This window comes from Seriola aureovittata, chromosome 17 (assembly GCF_021018895.1).
Source record: "Seriola aureovittata isolate HTS-2021-v1 ecotype China chromosome 17, ASM2101889v1, whole genome shotgun sequence".
NCBI classification, from domain to species: domain Eukaryota; kingdom Metazoa; phylum Chordata; class Actinopteri; order Carangiformes; family Carangidae; genus Seriola; species Seriola aureovittata.
Window position 1 is genome coordinate 5,718,117 of NC_079380.1, and position 22,892 is coordinate 5,741,008.

General features: G+C 42.4%; 1 protein-coding gene across 4 annotated transcripts; it reads left to right on the forward strand.

The window, feature by feature from the left end:
• The first annotated feature begins 148 nt into the window (after window positions 1–148).
• On the forward strand, window positions 149–19,498 carry LOC130185404 (integrin beta-3-like). Of its 4 annotated transcripts, XM_056401871.1 has the most exons (17): window positions 149–236; window positions 4,111–4,248; window positions 5,756–5,868; window positions 8,345–8,430; window positions 9,317–9,521; window positions 9,844–10,096; window positions 10,260–10,422; window positions 10,562–10,723; window positions 10,819–10,914; window positions 11,019–11,108; window positions 11,225–11,359; window positions 11,593–12,019; window positions 15,044–15,266; window positions 16,306–16,406; window positions 16,586–16,705; window positions 17,004–17,170; window positions 17,292–19,498. In XM_056401871.1, the coding sequence occupies exons 2-17, from the start codon at window positions 4,235–4,237 to the stop codon at window positions 17,355–17,357; spliced, it is 2,421 nt and encodes an 806-aa protein (XP_056257846.1). In that variant the 5' UTR covers window positions 149–236; window positions 4,111–4,234; the 3' UTR covers window positions 17,358–19,498. The 4 variants fall into 4 exon arrangements, with proteins under 4 accessions (XP_056257846.1, XP_056257849.1, XP_056257850.1 ...); XM_056401874.1 differs by lacking the exons at window positions 149–236; window positions 4,111–4,248; window positions 5,756–5,868 and adding exons at window positions 6,334–6,622; window positions 6,957–7,229; XM_056401875.1 differs by lacking the exons at window positions 149–236; window positions 4,111–4,248; window positions 5,756–5,868 and adding an exon at window positions 6,335–6,622.
• Window positions 19,499–22,892: the final 3,394 nt, after the last annotated feature.

The following is a 22,892-nucleotide window of genomic DNA, read 5'->3' on the forward strand; positions in this document are numbered from 1 at the left end:
ACTTGGCAGGCACACAGTCTCACCACAAAACCTGGAGTCCAAGCAAAACTTTGCGTCATGTGACTGTTCAGACGAAAATAAGAGGAAATAAAAGAAATAAAATAAAAAGCAGGCTGTTAAAGTCGAGGTTTACAGGCAAACACCGAGTTTTGTACAGCTCCGGCGCGTAACGACCACATCCACATCACCGGACTGTCTCTTGCAGTCAAGGAGGGTCTCATCAGGTGCAACCAAAAGTAAGTTTCTACAAGTTAAATTCCGCGTTTTTGTCTGACTCTCAATTAGTCTTCTTAGGCAGCGCGCAAGGTGCAAAACGTGTTTCCCTCTGGTGTAATAGGAGACAGTCCCTGTGCTCGCCTGCGAGCGCTTCTTTTGTGCCAAGTCTCTGGTGCGTTTTAAAGTGATGATGAGCTCCCCGTGGACCACACCACCACTCATCACCAGGGGATGTAGTCAGGTGGCCGCAGATAATGTGCTGCTCCTCAGATGTACAAAAAGAGAATTTGAAGTCTATGGCATTCGGTCTACTTAGTATTTTTCTTCTTATTTTCTTGTGAGTAACGACCAATGAAGAACAATAAGAGAACAAATAGATCTTTCCTAAATAAGAGTTTACTATAACATGCACATTTTACTTGTCATGTTTTTTTTCTGGGGGCAGTGTAGCTGTTCTATCCCCCCTCCTTTTTCCCCAGGAAACAAGATGTTTCCTGAAAATCCTTCAACAAGTGGATACATTTCCTACAAGTGGTAGTTCCTGCCAGTCTGTTTAGTCAAGAATATTAAGGACTGAGGCTAAATGACTCATAAACATGGATATTTTGAGTCCTTCAGAAGTGTGCTCTTCTGAAACCCACTTAGCACTCATTTATGCACATCAGTGACGCCTGAGAGCCTCCCCAATATTGATTCAGACTTATATTAGCTTTAAAGTGTTCACATGAAAGTGTTGAAAATACTTTAAGACCTGAAAACATTCAACATTCAGTTGGAATCAATATGAGAAGCAGATCGTTATCTGCACTAAAAAAACAATTAAAACTTTTATAGGTATTTATAGAGTTTAATGTCTGTTGCTTAGGAAACTGTCACTGTGACTCCCAAGCCTGAGAGATGGACCAATAAAGGCACAGCATGCTATAGTTGAGAAATGAAGACATGAATTAATAAATCATGATTGAACCATGGCAAATATTTATCAGAAATATTGGCTCTGCTGCTTTCACTGCACCTGCTGTTTCCTTCCCTATGGGCAGCAGCTGAAATGAAACCTCCCAACCCCACCTCACCCCCACTCCACCCCACCCCACCTGAACAGCAGACAGCTTTGGTTTTATTGAACTGTGTTATTCAATTTATCAGTTTGTCTTTCAAGTGTCATTGTGTGTAACTGTTGCCCCACTGAAGTGGAGATGAAGCCCCTCCACCCTGAACTGTAAAGAAAAATTCCTCAGTGCAAATATACAATTTGATGGATGAACTGAAAATAGAAGTTTCAAAAGTATTATTCTATCTAAATGATGCTGCATTTATTGTCCCTCATCACCCACTTCATGCATAATGTGAGGTTTCATTTTATGAGGTCAATACTTTATTGACAGGCTGCATGAAACAGCAGTCAGTCAGTCTGGGATTCTTTGAGTCATCCCTCTTAACGTTGGCAGGTAATTTGTCATAATTAGCTCCTATAATTTAAAATAATTTGGGGTAATTTTCTTACCAGATTACTTCTAAATATTGTTAATAATATAAATTGACTTCCATCTGCGTACAAAGCCTGACTGCCATGTTTTCTTATGTTGGATCTATTTCATACAATTAGACATCAAGACAAGTGTTTGTACTCGATGGATGGAAATGTGCCCACTGGGTTTGAAAGTTGCCCAAGATAATGACGATAATGATGCAATGGATGTGATTTTAGTTTGTGCTTTGAAATGTCAAATTTATGAAAATATCTGCGCAGTTTGTGAGTGCTGTGAGGAGGGAGGAACATTAAAATGAGGTAGACTGCGCACCGATTTGATATTCATTATCTAATTCCACAGCCAAATGTTAACAGCAGTTAATATCATGCCATATGTAAACACACTCACACATGTCTTTTCCTATTTGATTCTAATACCTCACATGTCCAGGATGAAATTTAACAGTTGAGGTGATGAACTTGGACAGGGTAATAAAAAAAACTAATAAAAAAAAAAAACTGCCTCAGACATTTTGAAATGTCTCCCCAAGACTTGTCAGTGGAGCCTGTCAGATTAATCTGCTGTTTGTCTAAAAACAAAGGCCATGAAATTCAATCTGGGATGCTCCTGGCGTCTGGGTAAGCAGCTTTCAGCCACCGCCTGACAAGCATGTGTACAAACAATGATTAGCTCCATCCACAAATACCTTTCATAAGCCAGGAGGTACAGTTTACTTGAAGATCATTTATTAATGTTCCGCTAACAGAGAAACAAGGAGTGTTCTGTGTGTGTGCACAATAAGATCAAATAATCTCATTAGCCTTTGGATTTGATCGTTGCAAATTAATTGGCAGCATGTGAATCAATGCTGTGCGATTTGATTCTGTTCTATTATTCATTGCAGTGTGATTATGGAAAGTAGCTTGTACTTTCACTTCATCTTCTCTGTCAATATGTAAATCCTCCGCTACAGTTAAAACCTTACAATGAACCCGACAACTACAAAACTTGAAAGAGTTTACAAATGAGGAAAAATCTTTTTGAAAACTAAATTAAATGTCTTTCAAAAAGTTTTGCCCTTTGAAAAGCCTCATAGACTGACGAACCTGTTGCTGATGTATAACTTCAAACTCTTTGGAGCAGCACACCGAGGAAATGTTGCGAACGCTCCACATTTCATTGACGCACCGCTCACTGGCAGAGAGACGACTCTGACTAGTGCTTCTTGTTGATATCGCTGTATATGAAGATATACAGTATTCATATGAGGATGCATATAGACATGAATGTGAGTGTCTGACTTGTTCCTAAGCAACAGTAGACCTGTGAGCCCAGTGACAGATGGTTGGTGAAGTTATTTTGGTTTAGAGGAGAAGGAGAGGGAGGGAGCGATGAGGTGCCTGGACGAAGGAGAGAAGATGGGGGGGGGGGGGGCGTTTCCACTTAACATGAGGGAATTGGCAGCCTAGCAACACAAACTAAGTGAAGACATCCCTAGCAACAAGGAGGTGGTGTTTGACCCTCTACCTACCTCCCCTCTGCTCCTTACCCCTTCATCATTTTTGTTCTGGCATGAATCAAAACGGACACGCCCCCTTCAAACCCCTTCACCCCAGAGTGAACACACTTCCCTCACAACTCCCCCTCTTTTCAATGAACAGATTCCCCCTGAAGATGTCCCGTTATTAACTGATTAAAGCAGGACCGAGAGGCAGTCGCCTTGTCTCTGTGTGTGCTGGAAAAAAAGTATGTGTGTGTGTGTGTGTGTGTGTGTGTGTGTGTGTGTGTGTGCAGCCAGGAAACACCAGAGAGAGTAACAGGCACACTGAAAAGAAAGTGTGTTTCAGCTGTTAAGTATGAATAAATCAAGTATCACAAGATGCAGTTAAAGTGTCGGAGGTCATGTTGTGATCTTAAGGGGTTTGCCACCTTTGCGGACTCTAAATCACGCACATGTAAACACAGTCATTTATTACACACTGATACAGATCGCAGGGGTGCAGTGCCACAGCAGACTGGCTCCACACATCCACCCCGCACTAAGAAACCATCAGTCATTAAAGGTACTTTAAGGAGGTAATGACTTCATTGCTTTTGTTTTGCTTTTCTTTGCAGGGAGATATTAGACTCCCTGTGTGCCTCACCTACTGCAGCCTGTCTGTCTGAATGGCTGGAGAAAATCTGTTTGTTTGAGATACACATTACAGATCTCATGAATCTAATTGGAAAAAACAAAACAAAACAAACCTCGCTCTGATTCTGCAGTGCAGACATCTCATGCACTCAGCCGCTGCCCATTAACCTCATTTCCATTTAAACGCCTCTCCACATCACAGCAACGCTGAGGCTGCCATGATCTGTCTTGTCTTTGCTGTTCCTTCATTTGCCACATTCACCCAGTTTGTCTTCTCTGTTCCCTCAGCTTCTCTCTTTCCAGCTGAACAGCAGGCTACACTGGACTCCTCACCGCTCTGAAGTCTGGATGTGCTTTAAACAAAAAAAAAGAAGCAAGAACAGAAAAGCCCTCTTCCATTTCTCCATCCCTCATGTGTTCTCAGTTGTATGTTTATTTATTTATTTATTTTTACTTTCTCCTCATATAAGTGGTCGCCCCCCCTGAGAGGGAGTTTAAGCTGCAGATCCAGAGGGGCCGGAGGAGGAGGAGGAGGATGAGGAAGAGGAGGAGGAGGAGGAGGAAGAGGAGGAGGCTGATCAGATAGCAAAGCATCACAACACAAATACACATTGTCAAACATCAGCGACTCTGGGGCACATTTAATAAGCCGGCCAACCCTTTCACCTGAGAAAAACTCTCATCTCCCTACTTGACCCCACTCCACCTTCCGCCTGTTAAACCCAGCAAAGCAGGAAAGGGTAAGCCAGGTGTAGCTAACCAAACACAGATTTTGTCTGAGAGCGATTCCGTTTTGATATTGGCTCCCTCTGCAACGGCGTTCTCAGACTCAGTGAAAAGCTTAAAGGGCTCCAGATAGATATGTAACACAGGTCAGGACCCCCCCCACCCCCACCCCTTTCCTCCTCCAGCAACCCCCCCTCCTTCTCGCTACTTGTTCCGTCTTAATTGGCTGCCATCTGACCCATTCTCTGGCTTTTTACACAGGACAACTGGCGCTATGCTCTTCCCAGAATGCCATTCATCTGTGGGGGTGGTCGCCACAGAGGGCGACGGAACCAATAGGTTCAAATCAGTCAATACAGGAGAGGGAGTTTGATTGTCCACAGTGTATCACCTGCACCATTCACCCACACCAAGAGCTTAATGCCAGCGGCAGAAGAGTTGACTATTATTGCTTTTCTACTTACTTCTCTATTTCTGTCATTTCTTCTAGCTGCAGTTCCTGGACACGGGTGGCAGTAACTTAGCAACCAGCTGCAGAATAAGAGCAGGGCAAAGGGATAAAGATTCAATAAATGGACAAGTGCAGAGATAAGAAGCATTGTCTGCTTTTACAAGCCCCACCACGCACATACACACCGCCACCACCTCACACTTCCCAAAGTTCATTTCTGTAGGGCAATCTTAGCTTTTATCCCATTTTCTGCCTCATTTTCTTTTTATCCCCCCCACCCCACCCCATCACCCACCCCCCCCCCCCCACCCCCACCCCCACCCCCCGTTTTAGAAGCTGGCAAATTTCCACCTGCTCCATCATCCACTGAAATGGGAAGTTTTCTGGGGCAGACACTAACAGACTCATACACTCATTGAGGAGGACAGAGAGCTGTTTCAAGGAACGTATATAACATGCCAATAGCTCGTCATTTTGGACCCTGAAAAGTCAGGAAATTACTGACTTCACCTATTCATGATGACTTCTATTATTGTGTGGACCCTAGCATATAGTAGGCCATGTTTTCCCACTAGGGGTCCTTCTATCACAACTTAAAGTTTACTTCACGTTTTTGTGGTAATTCCTTCAGCATCTCACTTGTACTTCGCATCGCATTGAGTTTAAGGTTCTTTTATTTGTTCTTGAAGGATTGAAATGGTCTGGCGCCCCAGTAGCCTACATTTCTGAGCTCCTCTACCTCCTTTCCATCCCCAGATCTCCCAGATCCTCAGACCAGCTGCTCCTGGCTGTCCATCGGTCGAGGCAGAGGGGAAAGGGGGATCGTGCGTTCACTGTGGCGGTGTTCCCCCTCCGTGGACACTTTCAAGGTTAAACTGAAAACACAAATGTTTTCTCAGGCTTTTGAGTTTCCTTAAGGTTTTGTTTTTTCACTTTTATCCTTGTGTTTTATATTGTAAACTGTTCCCTGTCTGTCTTATACCTGTGGGATAGTTCAAATATTCTTGCCTTGCTTTTGTTGCCTTATGGCTGTTGCCATATTATTCTATTTTCTTTGTATTTTATCAAACGGCACTTCGGTCAACTCTGGTTGTTTTAAATGTGCTTTATAAATAAACTCGATTTGATTGAATCAAACAAATTTGATTTGATTTTGAAGCCAGTTCTAAGTGGATATTCAGGGTTTCATGGCAGGATTATCTATAGGTTTTTGTGCAGTTTATCTATTAACTGTTATGCTGTTCTCTCTTCAGTCCAGTAGAGGGCAGGGTGACATGCCAAGCGGTTTACATTTAATAGGACTAAGTCACTTTATACCTATTTACTGAACGCGAGAGAAGCGCTGTGTGGTCTCAGATGAACTGTATCTGCAGCAGCAACTGTGCTGGAAGCAGCATCAAACTCCTGAGCACCGCAGGCATGTGTCCAACGTGCTGCCCATCTCCAGAGTTTAATCCCACTGCCACGTTAAGTTAAATATTCTACCACCGCAGAGCTACTCCCGCACTAATTCTAACCATGTTCTCAGTTTGCAGTAAGGTCACAAAATAATAGACATGAATGTGCATTAATGTTAGTGCTGATGGTCAAGTCGCAGCTGAAACAGAGGTCAACTGGAAAAAGGTGAGTATTAGTGAATGTGGTCGTTGCTAAGTGACTGTGCAGAAGTTAAACAAAAAATGTAGTAAATCACTTATTAATAGATATTCATAATATGGCATTGTGTTCTAAAGTCGCAGTTTGATTGATTTCCTTTGTATAGTTTAATTAAGAAGAAAACTAAAGCTAAAATACATAATATCCATTTGATGTAGAGACCTAAATAATCTGTCAAGCTGTTTCTTTAGAAAACGTAATAAAACCACAGTGGTTGTTAAAGTCTGTCACTGTTTGAAAATGAAGTGAAATGAAGCAGCTTTGAGTGATTTGTCGTGATCAGTCAAGTTTGTGTTAAAAGGTGATGGTAGCAGAGAGAGACGGGTCTCTGCATGTCAAACACGGAGCTGACTGAGAGGAAAGAGTTTCATGTGTGAGGTAAAGCTTTGTGACCAAACATGCGTGCAGTCGAGTCAAGAATGAGGAAAGGCGTTGAAGTTGCGAAGTGAACAAGCCCACAGGGCGCACAGACTACTCATGTCAGCTCGGCTCCGTTACTCTTCAGCCATGGGGACGTTTTTAAACCGTCAAGTGATCCTGTTTCTCTTCTTGCTGTCGGCATCACAAGTTTTCGGTAAGATGTTTTTTTTTATTCTTTGGGCAACTTTAAAAAGTTGCTCACCTGCTCAGGCGGGCTGGGGGGGGGGGGGGGGGGGGGGTACCACCCGACTTGTAGGGGCATCCCCGAAGGTATATATTTTACTTTATATGTGCTGATGGTAAAAGTTGTTCAGTATAGGCTAATGTGCTCTAGTAAGAGTAATTCACTGTTGGTTGACGTGAATGGAGCCGCAGTGCTGGTTGTAATTGCTCCGCTGGAGCTTTCTCCACCTTTCCTTATAAGGGAGTGAAAACTGTTTCCTAGAGCTGGGCTGCTCCACAGTCACTTCAAGGATGTCTTCAGTTCCATTGTCAGCATATAACTGAGTATACATATACAGTATGTATGTGTACTTCATGGGTTTACTTTCTCTTAATTAAGCCAAAAACCAACCTAACGAATAAGTAAATGAATAAATAAAAACACTGGCAGACTTTTCTACAGTCTGTAAGCTACCGTTGGGTTTATTTGGAATAGCTCAAGTGTTGTAACTGAAGGATCATATATGTGTCTTATCAAATCCATCAGTTGTGTGTATTTACATTAGGGGCCCTTTTTAGTCAGTTGATTTGAGTGTTTATATGATGTCAGGCAGATATTCAAGTTTTCATATATAATCTGTCAGATTGTTGATCTTTACTCATATTTCACACTTTTTACATGGGTGAATTAACATTAGTGACTGTGCTCTTTTGTTTAGCTCAAGTGAGCCACACCCATAGACCACACTAGATAACAAATAGAGTTTGGTATTAATGTATGTGTGTGGACTTACATCGAATAACAGGTTTGGGGCAGTTTGCTAACATACTGAAATAACTTTCTGAGAGCATAATGAGGATCGGCATTATTAATGTAATGGAGACTTGAAAAAGCATTTCCATGTATGAACAGCACTCTTGTGAAAGACAGAACCTGATAGCCGTAGTATCAGTGTTCGTGGCTGGTTGGTTGGTTGGTTGGTTGGTTGGTTAGAGTTGCATAATACTTTTGATCCATTTCTTTATAAATGTGTCACTGTGCCTCAACCATGACTGTATATAAGGAAAGAAGACATGTATTTTGTGTTACATGTGTTGTTGCCACAGGTTTCAACATCTGCACATCACGAGGAGTCACCACTTGTCGACAGTGCTTGGCTGTTCACCCCAGCTGTGCATGGTGCTTTCAGGAGGTAAAAACACAACACACATACACATTGTGTCTAGTCACATCATCGCTCAGTGCAGCAAGTCGCAACAGAAACCCTCATTTCCCAACTGCATTCTTCTTATTGCTGTTCTGTTCTGGTTGACTCTTCAACATGCTCTCAGCAGACTCTTAATGTTGCTCATACAGTACTTTAATACAAGTAAGACCATTTGGCAAAAATACAGACTGACTCATTTTAAGCCAGAAACATTAAACACTTTTTAAGTACACAGGCTAACTTGGGCCTTAGACCAATGTTACCATGGTAACAATCAATAACACCAGCGCTGACCAGAAGCATGAAACAACAAAAAAACAGGAAAACAGTGGTTTGTTAACACTGTTATGGAGAGAGCAAAGAGAAGGGCACAGTTTGTAAGCACCGCACCCATTGCTTTCCAAATCAGACTTTTCTTTTTATTGTTTCACTCTTCAAGTAAAATGTCTTTGTAGCTGTTGAATTCTTCCAAAAGACAAACATTTTCTGCTGGAGTAAACAGAGCTGAGTGGTTGGATGTCATTCCTCTGTTGGCCTTTTTTTTTTCCTTTTCTTTTTGAGAAAAGTCTTAATTTACCCAGAATTCATTGTACCACAGTCCAGTTTAAGATAGTCAAGACCTAAGCTGCTTTGTGCAAGGTGTGAATTCAGACGTCTGTCTGAAGTCTATGTGTAATATCTAAGCCACGGTAAAAAAGTCTGTCTTTGTGAAACCAGCCCCGGTGCATGGGAGAGACAACGAAGCCCGCTATTGGGTGGATAAAGCAGCAGACCAAAAAGGCTTTTTCCTATTCATTCTCTTTTATGTAATGGTCCTTTATTGACTTATCAATTCTTTGAGTGCTTAACTTATCGGATGTGGTTGTTTAAGGAATTTGGTAAGGGGGGATCCAGTGTGTCCCGCTGCGACCTGAAGCAGAACCTGCTGGAAGGAGGGTGCAGTGCGACGTCTCTGGAGTTTCCCTCCAGCACAATGACTATTGAGGAGGATGTCCCGCTCAGCGACAAGGCCTCGGGCACAGCTGATGATGTCATTCAGATAAAACCTCAGAGACTTCACATGGTACTACGATCAGGTACTTTTACACACATCAGATATCACATTTATCAGACACTAACAACCGTACAAAACCAGATACATGCATTGGTGCCCTTGCACGCCTACAGGACCATTACTAATGTTCTACATGATCTACTGTAACGGTCTGATGCAGCAGAGCTGGTTTTAAAACTGTATTATTAGTTAATATTTCATCTTTTCCACTGAAAGGTCGAGAGACACCTCTTGAGCTCATTTAACCTGCAGTGCAATTTATCTGATTCATCCTGTGTAACGCCTCCTCCTCCCGCTCCTCTCGCTCCTCCCTCTCCTCCCGCCCTCTTCTCTTTCCCGCTCAGGCGATACCAAGCGTTTCACTGTGACAGTGAAGCAGGTGGAGGATTACCCAGTGGACCTCTACTATCTGATGGATCTTTCCTTTTCAATGAAGGACGACTTGGCTCGCCTTCAGACTCTGGGCAGTGAGCTCGCTGTGACCATGGGCCGCACCACAAGCAACCTACGCATGGGGTTTGGAGCCTTTGTGGACAAGACCATGTCCCCTTACATGTACACCTATCCTCCAGAGGCCGTCACAAACCCTTGCTATGGGTAGGTGGGGAGGCTTTGGTTGCTGTTATGTTATGAGTGGGAAAAGAAGCCGAGGTGGAGATTTTCTAATATTCTGAAACCTGTCCAGAGTTTAACAACTTCAAATTAATTTTTTTTCCTTCACTGATTTCTTATCCACCTCTCACCTGTTCAATATATGCAGACTTGATGAAAAATGCCAGGCTCAGTTCGGGTTCAAGCACGTGCTGCAGCTGACGGATAAGGTAGCGCGCTTCACTGAGGAGGTGGGGAAACAGGATGTGTCTAGAAATAGAGATGCTCCAGAGGGTGGATTTGATGCTGTCATGCAAGCTGTGGTGTGCAAGGTATAAAAACTGTTATCACACAGAGATACACACACACACACACACATGTGCAGCGATGTGCAGAGATGAGTGTGTGCATAACTAAACTGCTCTTTCCTTCACTAACTTTACTTGATTTTTACTTGTCAATCATCTTTAGGAGAAAATTGGCTGGCGCCCAGATGCCTCACACCTACTGGTGTTCACCACTGACGCCAAAACTCACACTGCACTGGATGGGCGTATAGCGGGCATCGTGCAGCCCAATGATGGAAAGTGTCACCTAGATAGTGACAACATTTACAACAAATCTACTGTGCTGGTGAAGGCAGACATTTCCGTAATTCACAATGCTTTTTATTAGTTATCTGAGTTGTTGGCTTCTGCTGAAAACTGTTTCCTTCCTGTGTCCTCCAGGACTATCCCTCCTTGGCGCTCATTACCGAGAAAATGTCTGAAAACAACATCAATTTAATTTTTGCCGTGACCAGCTTTGTGGTGCCACTCTACAAGGTAAACAAACTGTGCTGCTTGTGTCTCAGCGTGAATTTATTTATTTAAATTTTTTGTTTGTAAAAACTCAAAAACTCATCTTCCCGCCACGTGCGTCTCCTCAGTCGTACAGTCAGCTCATCCCGGGCACGACCGTGGGGACGCTGTCCGACGACTCTGGGAACGTTATTCAGCTCATTGAAGAGGCTTATGCGGTAAGAGCTTCCTGAGTTCAACACAGTGAGGTGAACATGCAAATGAATGTTATTTATTTCATCTGTGTAATACAACCAACTAAATAAAGTGTGATTGATAAATTTATGTTGAGCAGAAAATTCGCTCTAATATGGAGCTGGAGCTGCTGGGAGTCCCGGAGGAGTTGAATCTCTCCTTCAATGCCACCTGCCTGAATGGGGAGGTTATCCAGGGACTCAGGTCCTGCTCTGGCCTCAAGATCGGAGACACGGTACGTAGCAGCTGAGATACTGATAATGTCCCACATCTGGTGTCTACATGGAGCAGCTGCAGAATACCAGTCACACCAGGAATCAGGATCAGCACATTTATTCAAGAAGAGCAGCAAGGGGCACAGTTAACACACACACACACACACACACACACACACACACACAGTGGCAGGCTCTCTCACAGCTACATACACCCACACAGATTGTCACAGAGACATGTCCTCCTCTTCAGGTGTCATTCAGCGTGGACGCTCAGTTGCGTGGCTGCCCTAAGGAGAAGAGCCGCACTTTTACCATCAAACCTCGGGGGTTCAAGGATACACTGGAGGTCAGGGTGGACTTCGCCTGCGGTTGCGACTGTGAGGCAGCGGCAGAAGTCGACAGCCCCCTCTGTAACGGCAACGGGACCTACGAGTGCGGCGTGTGCCAGTGTCACCAGGGTCGTCTGGGCCCTCGATGCGACTGCTCAGTGGAGGACTACAGCCAAACCGACGATGTTAACTGCATCCCGAAGCCGGGCAGCCCCATCTGCAGTGGCAAAGGCAACTGTTTGTGTGGACAGTGCTCCTGCCATACAAACGAATACGGTCAGGTGTGGGGAAAGTACTGCGAGTGTGACGACTTCAGCTGCGCGTACTTCAAAGATGCGCTCTGCTCCAGTGAGTAAATTTCTTCTTTTTGTCATGACCAGTGAAGTGATGTAACAGGTGCTCTTGATGCTCTGGTAGGCAATCATGTCCACCCCTAAAAATTCAAGGCGCACTGCTTTGTCATGGTAAGAAGGTTTTTATTATGGCCTTTATTATATACTTTGGGGCGGCGGCGGCGGCGGCTCAGGAGGTGGAGCAGGAGGTCCACTAATAAGAAGGTCAGTGGTTGGATCCCCGGCTCCTCCAGTCCGCGTGTTGGACACTGAACCCAAAATTTCCCCTGATGGCTGATCCGTAACTGTGCGGGTGTGTATGTAATGTATGAATGTGTGAGTGAATGTGGCGAATGTATTGTAAAGAGCTTTGAGTGGTTGATAAGAAAAGCGCTATATACTGTAAGTAACGTCCATTTCCCAATAGGGGCTGAATGCTTAAAAAAACAAGACCAGCATCTACTGACGTCAGGCTGGTCTTTCTTGGGGTCAGAACATTCCCTTTATTTCATGCCCCTGGCCGCAGGAAAGATGAGGTCACCCTTCCCTTCCTTTTCTCTCCTATCAGTCCGTAAACACACCTTAGTCAGTTTACATAGTTTCCTGTTACTCAGCTTGACAAATGAAAAAATCCATAGCCTTTTCAAAGCGAATGCCCCATTATTATTACTGTCTTTGCCTGCTTGTAAAAGCCACATAAATAATTGCATACTTCGACTGCTGAGCATAAACAGTAAAGCTTACAAATGACCAGCTCGCAGTCGGAGAACACACCCAATTAGTGCTGCCTGAGTGTCCTTATCACTCACAGCGGTGGGGCACGATGTTCTATCGCTCCCTACTACAAGTCTGCACAGCTCAGTGCACAGTTACTCAATCACGGTGATAAAACTTTAATAGGCTTTGTCACTGGGTAATGTAATGTAAAAGCAGCTTGGGTCTGTGATTATAAGGAGGAGGAGCGTAGGAATAGCAGAATGGGAAAACTGTTGTTTTATCTTTACATACATTAAGCAAATGTGCATATTAACACTGATTTAAATGGAGATAAGAGTGCCCTGCTTTATCTGACAAAATAATGTCACCAGTGTCATCTTGTCCTGTAACACGCCTCGAGTTTGAAAGAAGTGGGTTACTAAGCAGGCAGGGGTCTAAAAGATGCTATCAAGTTGAATCATGGGAAGGGTAGGAGCTTGATCGATACCAGGGACGAAATGTCAACATATCTCAGCCTTTACTCCATTGAGACCCCCACATTTCCCCCCTGTTGGTGCACCATTACTTAAGGAGCAGATGTTACCAGGAATTTGGTAGGCTTGTATCAACAGGGAGAGGACTGGAATCTTTCTAAATGAAGGTTGTTTGTCTGAGAGACAGGTATTAAAGGTATTCAGGGATGACAAGGGGCTCGGGTGCAGACACTCACCGAATCCACACACCCACGCACAGACAAAGCCATAACCGCTATAAGAGAGTCCACAGAGCTCAATTTTGGACCACTAAGTCGCTGTGTCTCAACACAGTCATGACAGTCTTTGTCTTTAAAGAACAAGCGTCCCTCGGCCCCAGCTCAATTGGAGCTACGAAAAGCTCCATCTCTGTGATATTCCCTGTGGCTGTGTATTTCCTGGTGCAGGGCCAGGGAGCAGCAGTCGGCGAGCACAGCCCCAGGGCCCATAAATATGAGGGAGACAGAGGGAACAAGAAAAGTTTGCATTCCTCTCCTGGCAATTTGCCCAACCTCTTCTCTCTACAGCATGTCTCTATCTCCGCAGTTCCCTCTCTTCTTCCAGCTGTGCACCGTTCTGTTTAAACTGTTCTGTCTTCATCCCTGCTTCTATCCTTTTATCATGGCCCCCGCGTTAGGCCTCCCTAAAGCCCGGCCATGTGATTAATGGGACGTATTACTGTGCAGTCTCACAGCGAGAGCAGGATGATGTAAACCTAAAAAACTCCCTTTTATGTGTGTGAATCAACTTAATGGCATCAGGATAATGAGAACAAGACAGTTACTAACTCGACTACTACTCTTGTCAAGTTTAAGTGCTATACACTGTAAAAATATCCATTGTTACAATGACAGGCTTGTCTCGCAACGTTTTTAACTAAACATATCACCGGTTTTTCTTGTTTTCAAAGTTTTTCAACATGTCTCTGCTGCTGTCTTGCTGACATCAAGAAATATTACTCACTCTCTCGCATGAGAGTGTTAACCATTAACCAGTGACAACACCACCAGGAACCGTGTCTGATCCCATCACTTCTAAAAATGCAATCCTGCGGAGAAGCTATAGTTGACAGGGTGCAGACTGGGGCATTGTTTCCTCGAGTTTACAACACTGGATGATTTGTTCTGAGCCTTGGAATTAGGGACCCTTGAACCCTCTGTGATATTTCATGACCAGTCACTCCCCTCGTCTGATCCTGCTGGGCTCTGACTCACTCACTTTGCTCTTAGTCATCCAGTGCTAAATCCTGTTTGGTTTCTTGCTAACAACGTTGTAGTCTCTGGGGATCTGTCTTTGTTTCTAAGGTAGCTTAGTGTGCTGATGTGAGGTCGCTCTCCGTTATCCGGGGAGAAAAGCTCGCCTCCGGATTCTGTCAGCAAACGGCTGTGTCATCGTAACACTGGTCCTAGAATGACATGGCTTTTGTAACAAAAAAAACCCACAAAATGCAAGTGTAGATAATTGCGCAAACAACAATTTAGTCACACTTTATACTTAACTATTAATTACAGGGTTGCAGAATCTACATCCGCAGGTACGCTTGCCTAATCATAACACACAGGTTAATAGGCAACTACACACAACTCAAAGACATTACAGAACTAAAACAATAAAACACACTCACTCTGTAATTCATTTTCTAATTGCATAATTTGTATTTCATAGCAGTGTTTGCCCAGCCCCACCCATGTGATTATGGACACTGAAAAACACATGTGAATGAACATGTGTTAAGATAATAAGAATATATATTTTAAAGGACTTATATGATCATCCTCACCCTTTTTTTTTTTTTTTTTTATTTCTTCCAGATAATGGAAGGTGTAACTGTGGCTACTGCGAGTGTAATGCCGGCTGGAAAGGAGAAAACTGCAACTGCACCACCCGCACAGACACCTGCATGTCCAGCATCGGCCTTCTGTGCAGCGCCCGCGGTAACTGTGAGTGTGGGGTTTGTCACTGCACTCAGCCTGGTGCCTACGGAGCTACCTGCGAGAAATGCCCCACCTGCCCCGATTCCTGCACCATAAAAAAGTGAGTGTTTGAGCTGACAAGATGAAAGAATGGACAAAATAACAGGGAAAAAAAAAACATATAAAAATAAAATATGTAAATTTTGATGTGACTTATTCTCAACCGCACAGAGTCACACTTCCCAGATGCTGCATTGTTTTAGAAAGAACAAACATTTTAAAGCAGTCGTGAGGCTAAAAACATTAGTTTTGTCCTAAGGTTTGCATTAGAGGAGATGCCACGGGCTTTATTTCCCTGGGAGCAGGAGTGTGCTCAACAAATTTCATGCAGTAGACCATGAAATTAGTTTATGAGATCCAAATCCTGAGGGTGGTGCAAAAGGAGTGCCCAAACCGGAAATGGCTCATCCTTTGGGGACCATGAATGTGTGCAGTGAACCCACTAAATTTTCAAAATCAAAACATTTGCCATTGCAGTGTCATTAAAAGAACTGAAAATATGAGACATGAAATATGGATATCCACAGAAAAAAAATGACAGAAATTCAACTACTGAAAATGTTGGATTATTTTGACCTGATACTGGCATCAGATGAAGGGATCGATCATATTATTAGAGATCATTCTGAGGACCATCAATATCTATACCCAATATCATGGCAGTCAGGCTAATAGCTGGTGAGATATGTTGCTCTGTTTTGGGCTCAGTGACAGATCAGCCTATTGACCAATGACATATCATGTAATTAAAAAAAAAAATCTTATCATACCTTAAAACAATTTTCCTCTTAACAAATTCTCCCATCAATTAAACAGCTAACTTTGCAGTCTTCAGGCCCTGCCGCTCGCCGGTAAAAACAATCTGCAGCAAAGAATTTGAGAGCTTACGATTGCTTTAACATTCCAGGATGATAACAAACCTTCCCCCGTGGCCTCAATATGTCAGCAGATACTAACACAGGTTCATCTTGATGTACGTGCAGCTAAGCTCTTAGTGTTTCTATTCTTTCATCCACTGCTTGTGTATCAAACTGAACACACTGCCACTAAAGAGACACTGTGAATCGTATAAAGGTTACAGTACAGGACTCTGTCTGCAGGGCGTGTGTCGAGTGTCAGCGCTTCAAGAGAGGGCAGTACGCCGAAGACAACAGCTGCAGTAGAATCTGCAAAAATGAAATTATAATCGTGGATAAACTGGGTGAGAAATCTTCCATCTGTAATCTCCATTGTACGTAGTGTAATTCTGACCTGTTGTGGAAAGGCTTTAGTGTTGTTTCCCTGCTGCTGATCACATGAGCAGAATCTTATATGTTAACTTATGATACCTTAAATCATTGCATTACCATGTTTCTTCTTATTATTATCTTCATCCCACAGTTGTCCATGACAGAAATGCAGTGAATTGCTCCTACAAAGATGAAAATGACTGCGTGGTGCACTTCCAGTACTACGAAGATGAAAGTGGCACATCCATTCTGTATGTGGTGAAAGAGCCAGGTACTGTAAGAGTTTCTGCGCATGTTTGAGACAGTTAAACTGTGCATCATGTTTTGGGAACATTATTAGGACAGAATAGTGTGTTCTTGAATGTAATTTCACCCTGTGCCTGGCAGTCTGCAGCACAGCACCAGAGGAGCAGTGTGTGCATGTAATGATACGCTACTTCCTAAAAAACACTTCATCAGCCACTTAACCACAGCTACACTCTGCCACTCCAGAGAAACCCAAATGAATCAGCGTACTGAATTGTTGCTCTCCCTGCCCCCCCCCCCCCCCCCCCCCCCCCGGCTGTCAGAGTGCCCCGAGGGCCCAGACATCTTGGTCGTGCTCCTGGCGGTGGCCGGAGCCATTCTGCTCCTGGGCCTTATTGGCCTGCTCATCTGGAAGCTGCTGGTCACCATCCACGATCGCAGAGAGTTCGCCAAGTTTGAGGAGGAGAGAGCCAAAGCCAAATGGGACACGGTGAGAAATGAATATAATTAAAATAATAACATGTGCTACAGCTTCTCCTTCGGAGACTAATGGAGTGCTGTAACAGAATATGGCTACCCTCTGTGTGAGACCCTCTGTTTTCTTTCCACAGGCTAACAATCCTTTGTATAAAGGAGCCACGTCCACCTTCACCAACATAGCGTACCGAGGCAAATAACAACCAAGTGGGATGAGAAAAACTCAGGGCTCAATGACAAAGGTGGAATGTAGTAGTTCAGAGATGGATGAGAAGAAGCTCACACTGTCACGTGACAAGCTACTGTAGCTGAAGAGCAGTTATTATTGCTGTCAATGATGTGATGAAATCTTTGTACATACTGTAAAAATAACTAGAAATGTTAATATAAGTCACAGACGGTTTGCATTCTCTTTTCTGTTTTACGCTTTCTCAGTAATGCACATGCAATCAGACTGAAGTTCAAGCAAGTCCACTGTCAGGTTACACTTAAGGGAATCACTGTCACTTCTTTTTGGGAAATCTTGATTGAGATTTTTTTTGGTATTACTTTTTTGTTTTTGCTCACATTTTAAGATGGAAATAGGAATCACCATTTAATAGCAAGAAGTCGTCATAGAGAATCTGAGGTCTTTTTCAGTGTCTTCAGGCAGGTCTGATGTATTATTTATACCTAAGGCTTGTTTCATTTGAATCTTAAATGATGTAGTTTTCTCTTTCAGAGTGCAGCTGCAGCCTATTTCAAAATTGCCTTTTTTCGAAAATGGCAATTTCAGATGAAATCAGTGAACCTAAAATGTGCACTGTAGGATTTGAATACATTATTACAACATGCTTCAGGGGCTTTCGTATGCATTACCACTTCCTTTTTTTTTCTAATACAAATTGTTAATAGTAATGATTTTGACAAGAATGCAGCACTATGTGGAACAGTTAAACAGGATTTTTGAACCTGCAAATTATTTTCCCATGTTTTTGGGTGTAAATGATTTCTGGCACTTGGTCAACTATTGAGCAATAACAGTACACCCAGCAACCGCTAAACAGCTGCTGCAATGTAAACAACAGGGTATTTGATTGTGTCAAAGTATATCCACTATAAGTGCCATTGCCACTGACAGAGTTGTTATTGCAGGATTGGATTCTTACAGAGATAGACATTTTGGTTACAGAATAAGATCTTTGTTTAACCAGTTCTAAGATCAAAGCCAGCAGACTCATTTTACCTCGTACAACACAGGAAATGCTGGTCTACCACTGCCTCGATCAGTCGGTGTGTTTGTTTGTGTGACGTGATCAAATGCCCTATTATTTACGTTGCTGCAGCTGCTTAGCGTTGCCTGGTATACCGTTCTTGATCAATAATGGACCGATTGTAAAGATCTTTGTCCCTATCAATCATTTACACCACTTGGTTTACAGTGATGATCGTGGTCTCTATTGTTTTTGAAATCCATACCAATGGTAACTTTATTAATGCTTTGACATGTTTCTTTAACACTGCATCATCACCTGTTTTTGTGTTTGTTGGGCTGTTTTAGTGTGAATTTCATTTGTAAAAGTGCTTCAATAATAGTTCTCTGTCCAACCATTGCTGAACTGTAAATAGTTTGGTTTAATAGTTTCAATTTTCTACTGAGCAGCTCTGTGTTTTACTGAAATAACATGGTCTTTATTTGTGTATATGGGCAGATTTTATTGCACATCAAACAACATCGGCCACAGTTCCATGTAATTGTTAATAACGGATTTTAGTTCAGTGTGAGGTGTATTTTGGTTGTGCAGCTCTGATCCTCTCTCAGGACATAGCCTGAAAACTCACTGCATACTTGTCTGTTCCGTTTGTTTGTTTGTTCTGTTTGTTTGTTTGTTCCGTTTGTTTGTTTGTTCCGTTTGTTTGTTTGTTCTGTTTGTTTGTTCCGTTTGTTTGTTTGTTTGTTCTGTTTGTTTGTTTGTTCTGTTTGTTTGTTTGTTCCGTTTGTTTGTTCTGTTTGTTTGTTTGTTCCGTTTGTTTGTTCTGTTTGTTTGTTTGTTCCGTTTGTTTGTTTGTTCTGTTTGTTTGTTTGTTCCGTTTGTTTGTTTGTTCTGTTTGTTTGTTTGTTCCGTTTGTTTGTTTGTTTGTTTGTTCTGTTTGTTTGTTTGTTCTGTTTGTTTGTTTGTTCCGTTTGTTTGTTCTGTTTGTTTGTTTGTTCCGTTTGTTTGTTTGTTTGTTCTGTTTGTTTGTTTGTTCCGTTTGTTTGTTTGTTCCGTTTGTTTGTTTTTTGCACACTTTTTTAAAGAAGTCTGTGATTTAGTTCTAGTTCTTTACACTGAGGGAATGAATAAAGATTTGTTATACCTGACTTCACCAATTTCTGTGTGATTCTTGACATTTGGGTTTGTTTCAACAAACGTCAAAGCTGTTTTTTCTCTGTATTAATCAGACTTACAAAATAGATTCATAATTCAGATCCAAAGCAATAAGTGTTTAAAGCATCTGAATAGAGAAAGTAACTCCTTCTGCATTTACTCTGTGAGATGGTTGTCAAAACAAATCAAATGGCATGGAGTTTTATTTTCATGCCAATTGATTGTGGCACACCGGTGAACTGGTATTTTCATGTGATGCACAGAGGTTTAGTCATTTGGTGACTCTCTGTGCTCTGCAGTGGGATGGGAGACACCGAAATGGGTGTGGCGATGCAAAATCCAGCAGCGCACTGCAATCTCAGTGCCAAGAATGAATGCGTTATGAGCCTCTTTATAGCCATCTGATGGCAGCAGGTATCTGCTCCGTCTCCACAATAACGTACAGCAGAACCGGTGCTTAAGTTTTGTGAAGCCAGCACCAGACTATTGCAAAATGACCACAGAAACCTGCACATTAAACTATTTTACAGTATCTACTGCAAATGTTGGAGATGGACTGGTTGAAATGAGTCGACACATTCTCATGAAAAATCGTAGATTGGGCTAAAACTTCTCTTTCCACTAATAACGCCATTAGGACCTGTTGATTCCCTCTGGAAAAAAGCTGGAGAAATTTTCACATCCATGCTCGTGGACAGCCAAGCCACTATGCTGGGACCTGTAAACCCTGTGTAAACCCATGGCTGAGTTCTTGCAGCAACACAGACTAACCAATTAGGAGCCAAGCCAAAAATGGCATCATCAGGAAGCATTAGAAGCCAGCGAGACAGGCGACCTCGAGCTTATCACCTCATCAGTGAGTGTTCGACATGGACAGCATACTTCTTGCTAAGCTGTACAGAGTGGTTCTCATTCTACTTGGGCAAACTGAAATTGATGGGATTGGAAGAAATCCAGAAACAACAGGAAGAGGAAATGGAGTCTGAAATGACAAAGCATATGAGATCACATGAATGCAGGGGTTCTTAACCAATCAAATTTCTAGAGTCAGGAGGCTCAGACAGAGAGAGAGAGAGCTTTAGGAGGCTGAACTAGTTTCAAGCCTTTTATGGACTAAAAAACACACACACACACACACACAACACACACACACACACACACACACACACATACACACATACGCACGCACTCCCACTAAAGACACAGCACTGTCACATTCTTTGCCTTTGTCCTTTCCCTTGTTTGGAAAAGGGAAATAAGGATGCTCTTCATGCGGTTCTGGGAAGTCAGTCCATCCCTGAGCCAGCGCACCACACTGTACTTGTGGGGGTTGAGGGGAGCTTGATATAATCCAACATGGCCGATTCTGATCCTGTCACCCCAAATATGCTGCTCATGGGGCAATGGGATGCTTCCCTTCTTCAAGTGACCAACACCTACCAGACTGGGAAGAGGAGATGGCAACATAGTCAAACTCTGACTTACAATTTGAGGGCAAGTTTCATTCGTCAATATCTACCAAACCTGCAACCTCGACCTAAGAAGCAGAAGCAGAAGGACACAACTAGCCTTCAGTGTGGACAGGTAGTGATGATGGATCCTCAACTGCCTCGCTCTCGTAGGTGCATTCGGAAGATGATCCAAGTGCAACCATAGTCAGACAGACGTGTGTCCATCCAGCTCCAGATACTGAGAAATAAAAATTTTTGTTTAGGAAGGTTCAAACTGAGTAAAATGACCTTGAAGTATCTGAGGAGGAGCCATGATAAGAGCTGGTCCAGTTTTCTAAATGAGGAGCCTCGATGCTTCCTATCTTATCTCCTTTAGCATACGAAACACCGGAACTTCCTTTTTGATAGGAAAAGAGAAAATGCTGTCCCACAATTCCTTGCTGCAGCAACATTTAAAGCGACGCACCACTGTAGTTTCAACATGGCAGACCCACATAAATGTAGAAACAACAGAGAATCAGTTTGTGCCACGATCCAAAACTGATGGAAATCCTTACATGATCGACTGAGCTCCAAATCCATAAATATAGATTTCTTCTCTTTCAGATCTGTCCAGTTAGGAGTCATCATGAAGAAAGAGCATATTGAATTTATACTTAACAATATCATCATTAAAACAAAATTCTAAATGTTGTTTGACTAACTCCCCTCCTGTTATGGAACGCACTAAAAATTAATTTTCTCTTCCTAACACATACAAACAACATACATACAAAAATGTCAAATCTGCACGTCAGGAGACTCTGTATACTCAAGTCTGAGCTCCTTATTTTTATTTTTATCATTCTAATAACTCTATTTCCTCTACTTTTGTGTTCCTTTCATATTATCTTATTTCAACATTTCAATTGTGTTCGCTTTCTTCTTGTGGTTAGGAAAGGAGTTTATATCGTCCATGTGTTATGAATAAAGTTAGTTTAAGAAAAAAACTAGTGTAAATGCAGTTGGATTCTATCTGCATCACAGTTGTGTTTTTCTAAGTCCTTATGAATCCTCCTTCACATTTTCCTCGACCTCATGACGTTTTCCATCCATACATGACTGCTGGAGTGGGGAGCACATGAGCACACTCAATGGAAGCAGGAACAGATGTTGAGGTTGAGCTGCATCATCATGTGATGAGTGAGTAGTTTATTCCATTTTATTTGATATTCCAAGTCACGTTTACTTCGTCACTGTAAAACTGTACATCTAAACTTTGTATTATGATGTGTTGAAGCAGGGAGGAATCAATGTACAGATTGATGTTATTTAGAGTTGAGTCTGTAATCGAGATAATGTGATAGAATTTGATTCTTTCTTTCAACTGTAGAAATGAAGCCACTCAACTATACCTTACTCTGCTTTCAGGTGGAACCTTGCTTCTCCTTCTCTGCTCATGCAATTAAGTCAATTCCAGTGTTTTGGTGTAAAACAATGTGGTCGTTTGAAAAATACTACTTAATAGATGTCAGTGTATAGAATTGAGAATTTCCTGTCTGTTGCCAATCTCTTTAAACTATCGAAAATATTTCCTGTTGTACTGCCCTTGTGGTCAACCGTCATTTCCCCTCTTCTTTATTTACTTCTTGGATGCTGTTTGTAGTCATAAAACTTCTGCCATCATATCTTGCTCACACCAACCTGATATGGATGTATGAATATGTCATTAATTCCACTATTAATCAACATTAAGTTACAACTACAACAAATATAGAGTCTATAGGTAATGCTCATCGCACTGGTTAAATGTACCTCAAATATGATCATATTCTGGTATTTTCTAATTACATTCATTATTTGTTATGAATAATATCAAAGTGACTCTTGAGGAAATTACCACACATGTTTAAAGCCTCTTCCAATTAACTTAGGTTTCACCACTTTAACATATTTG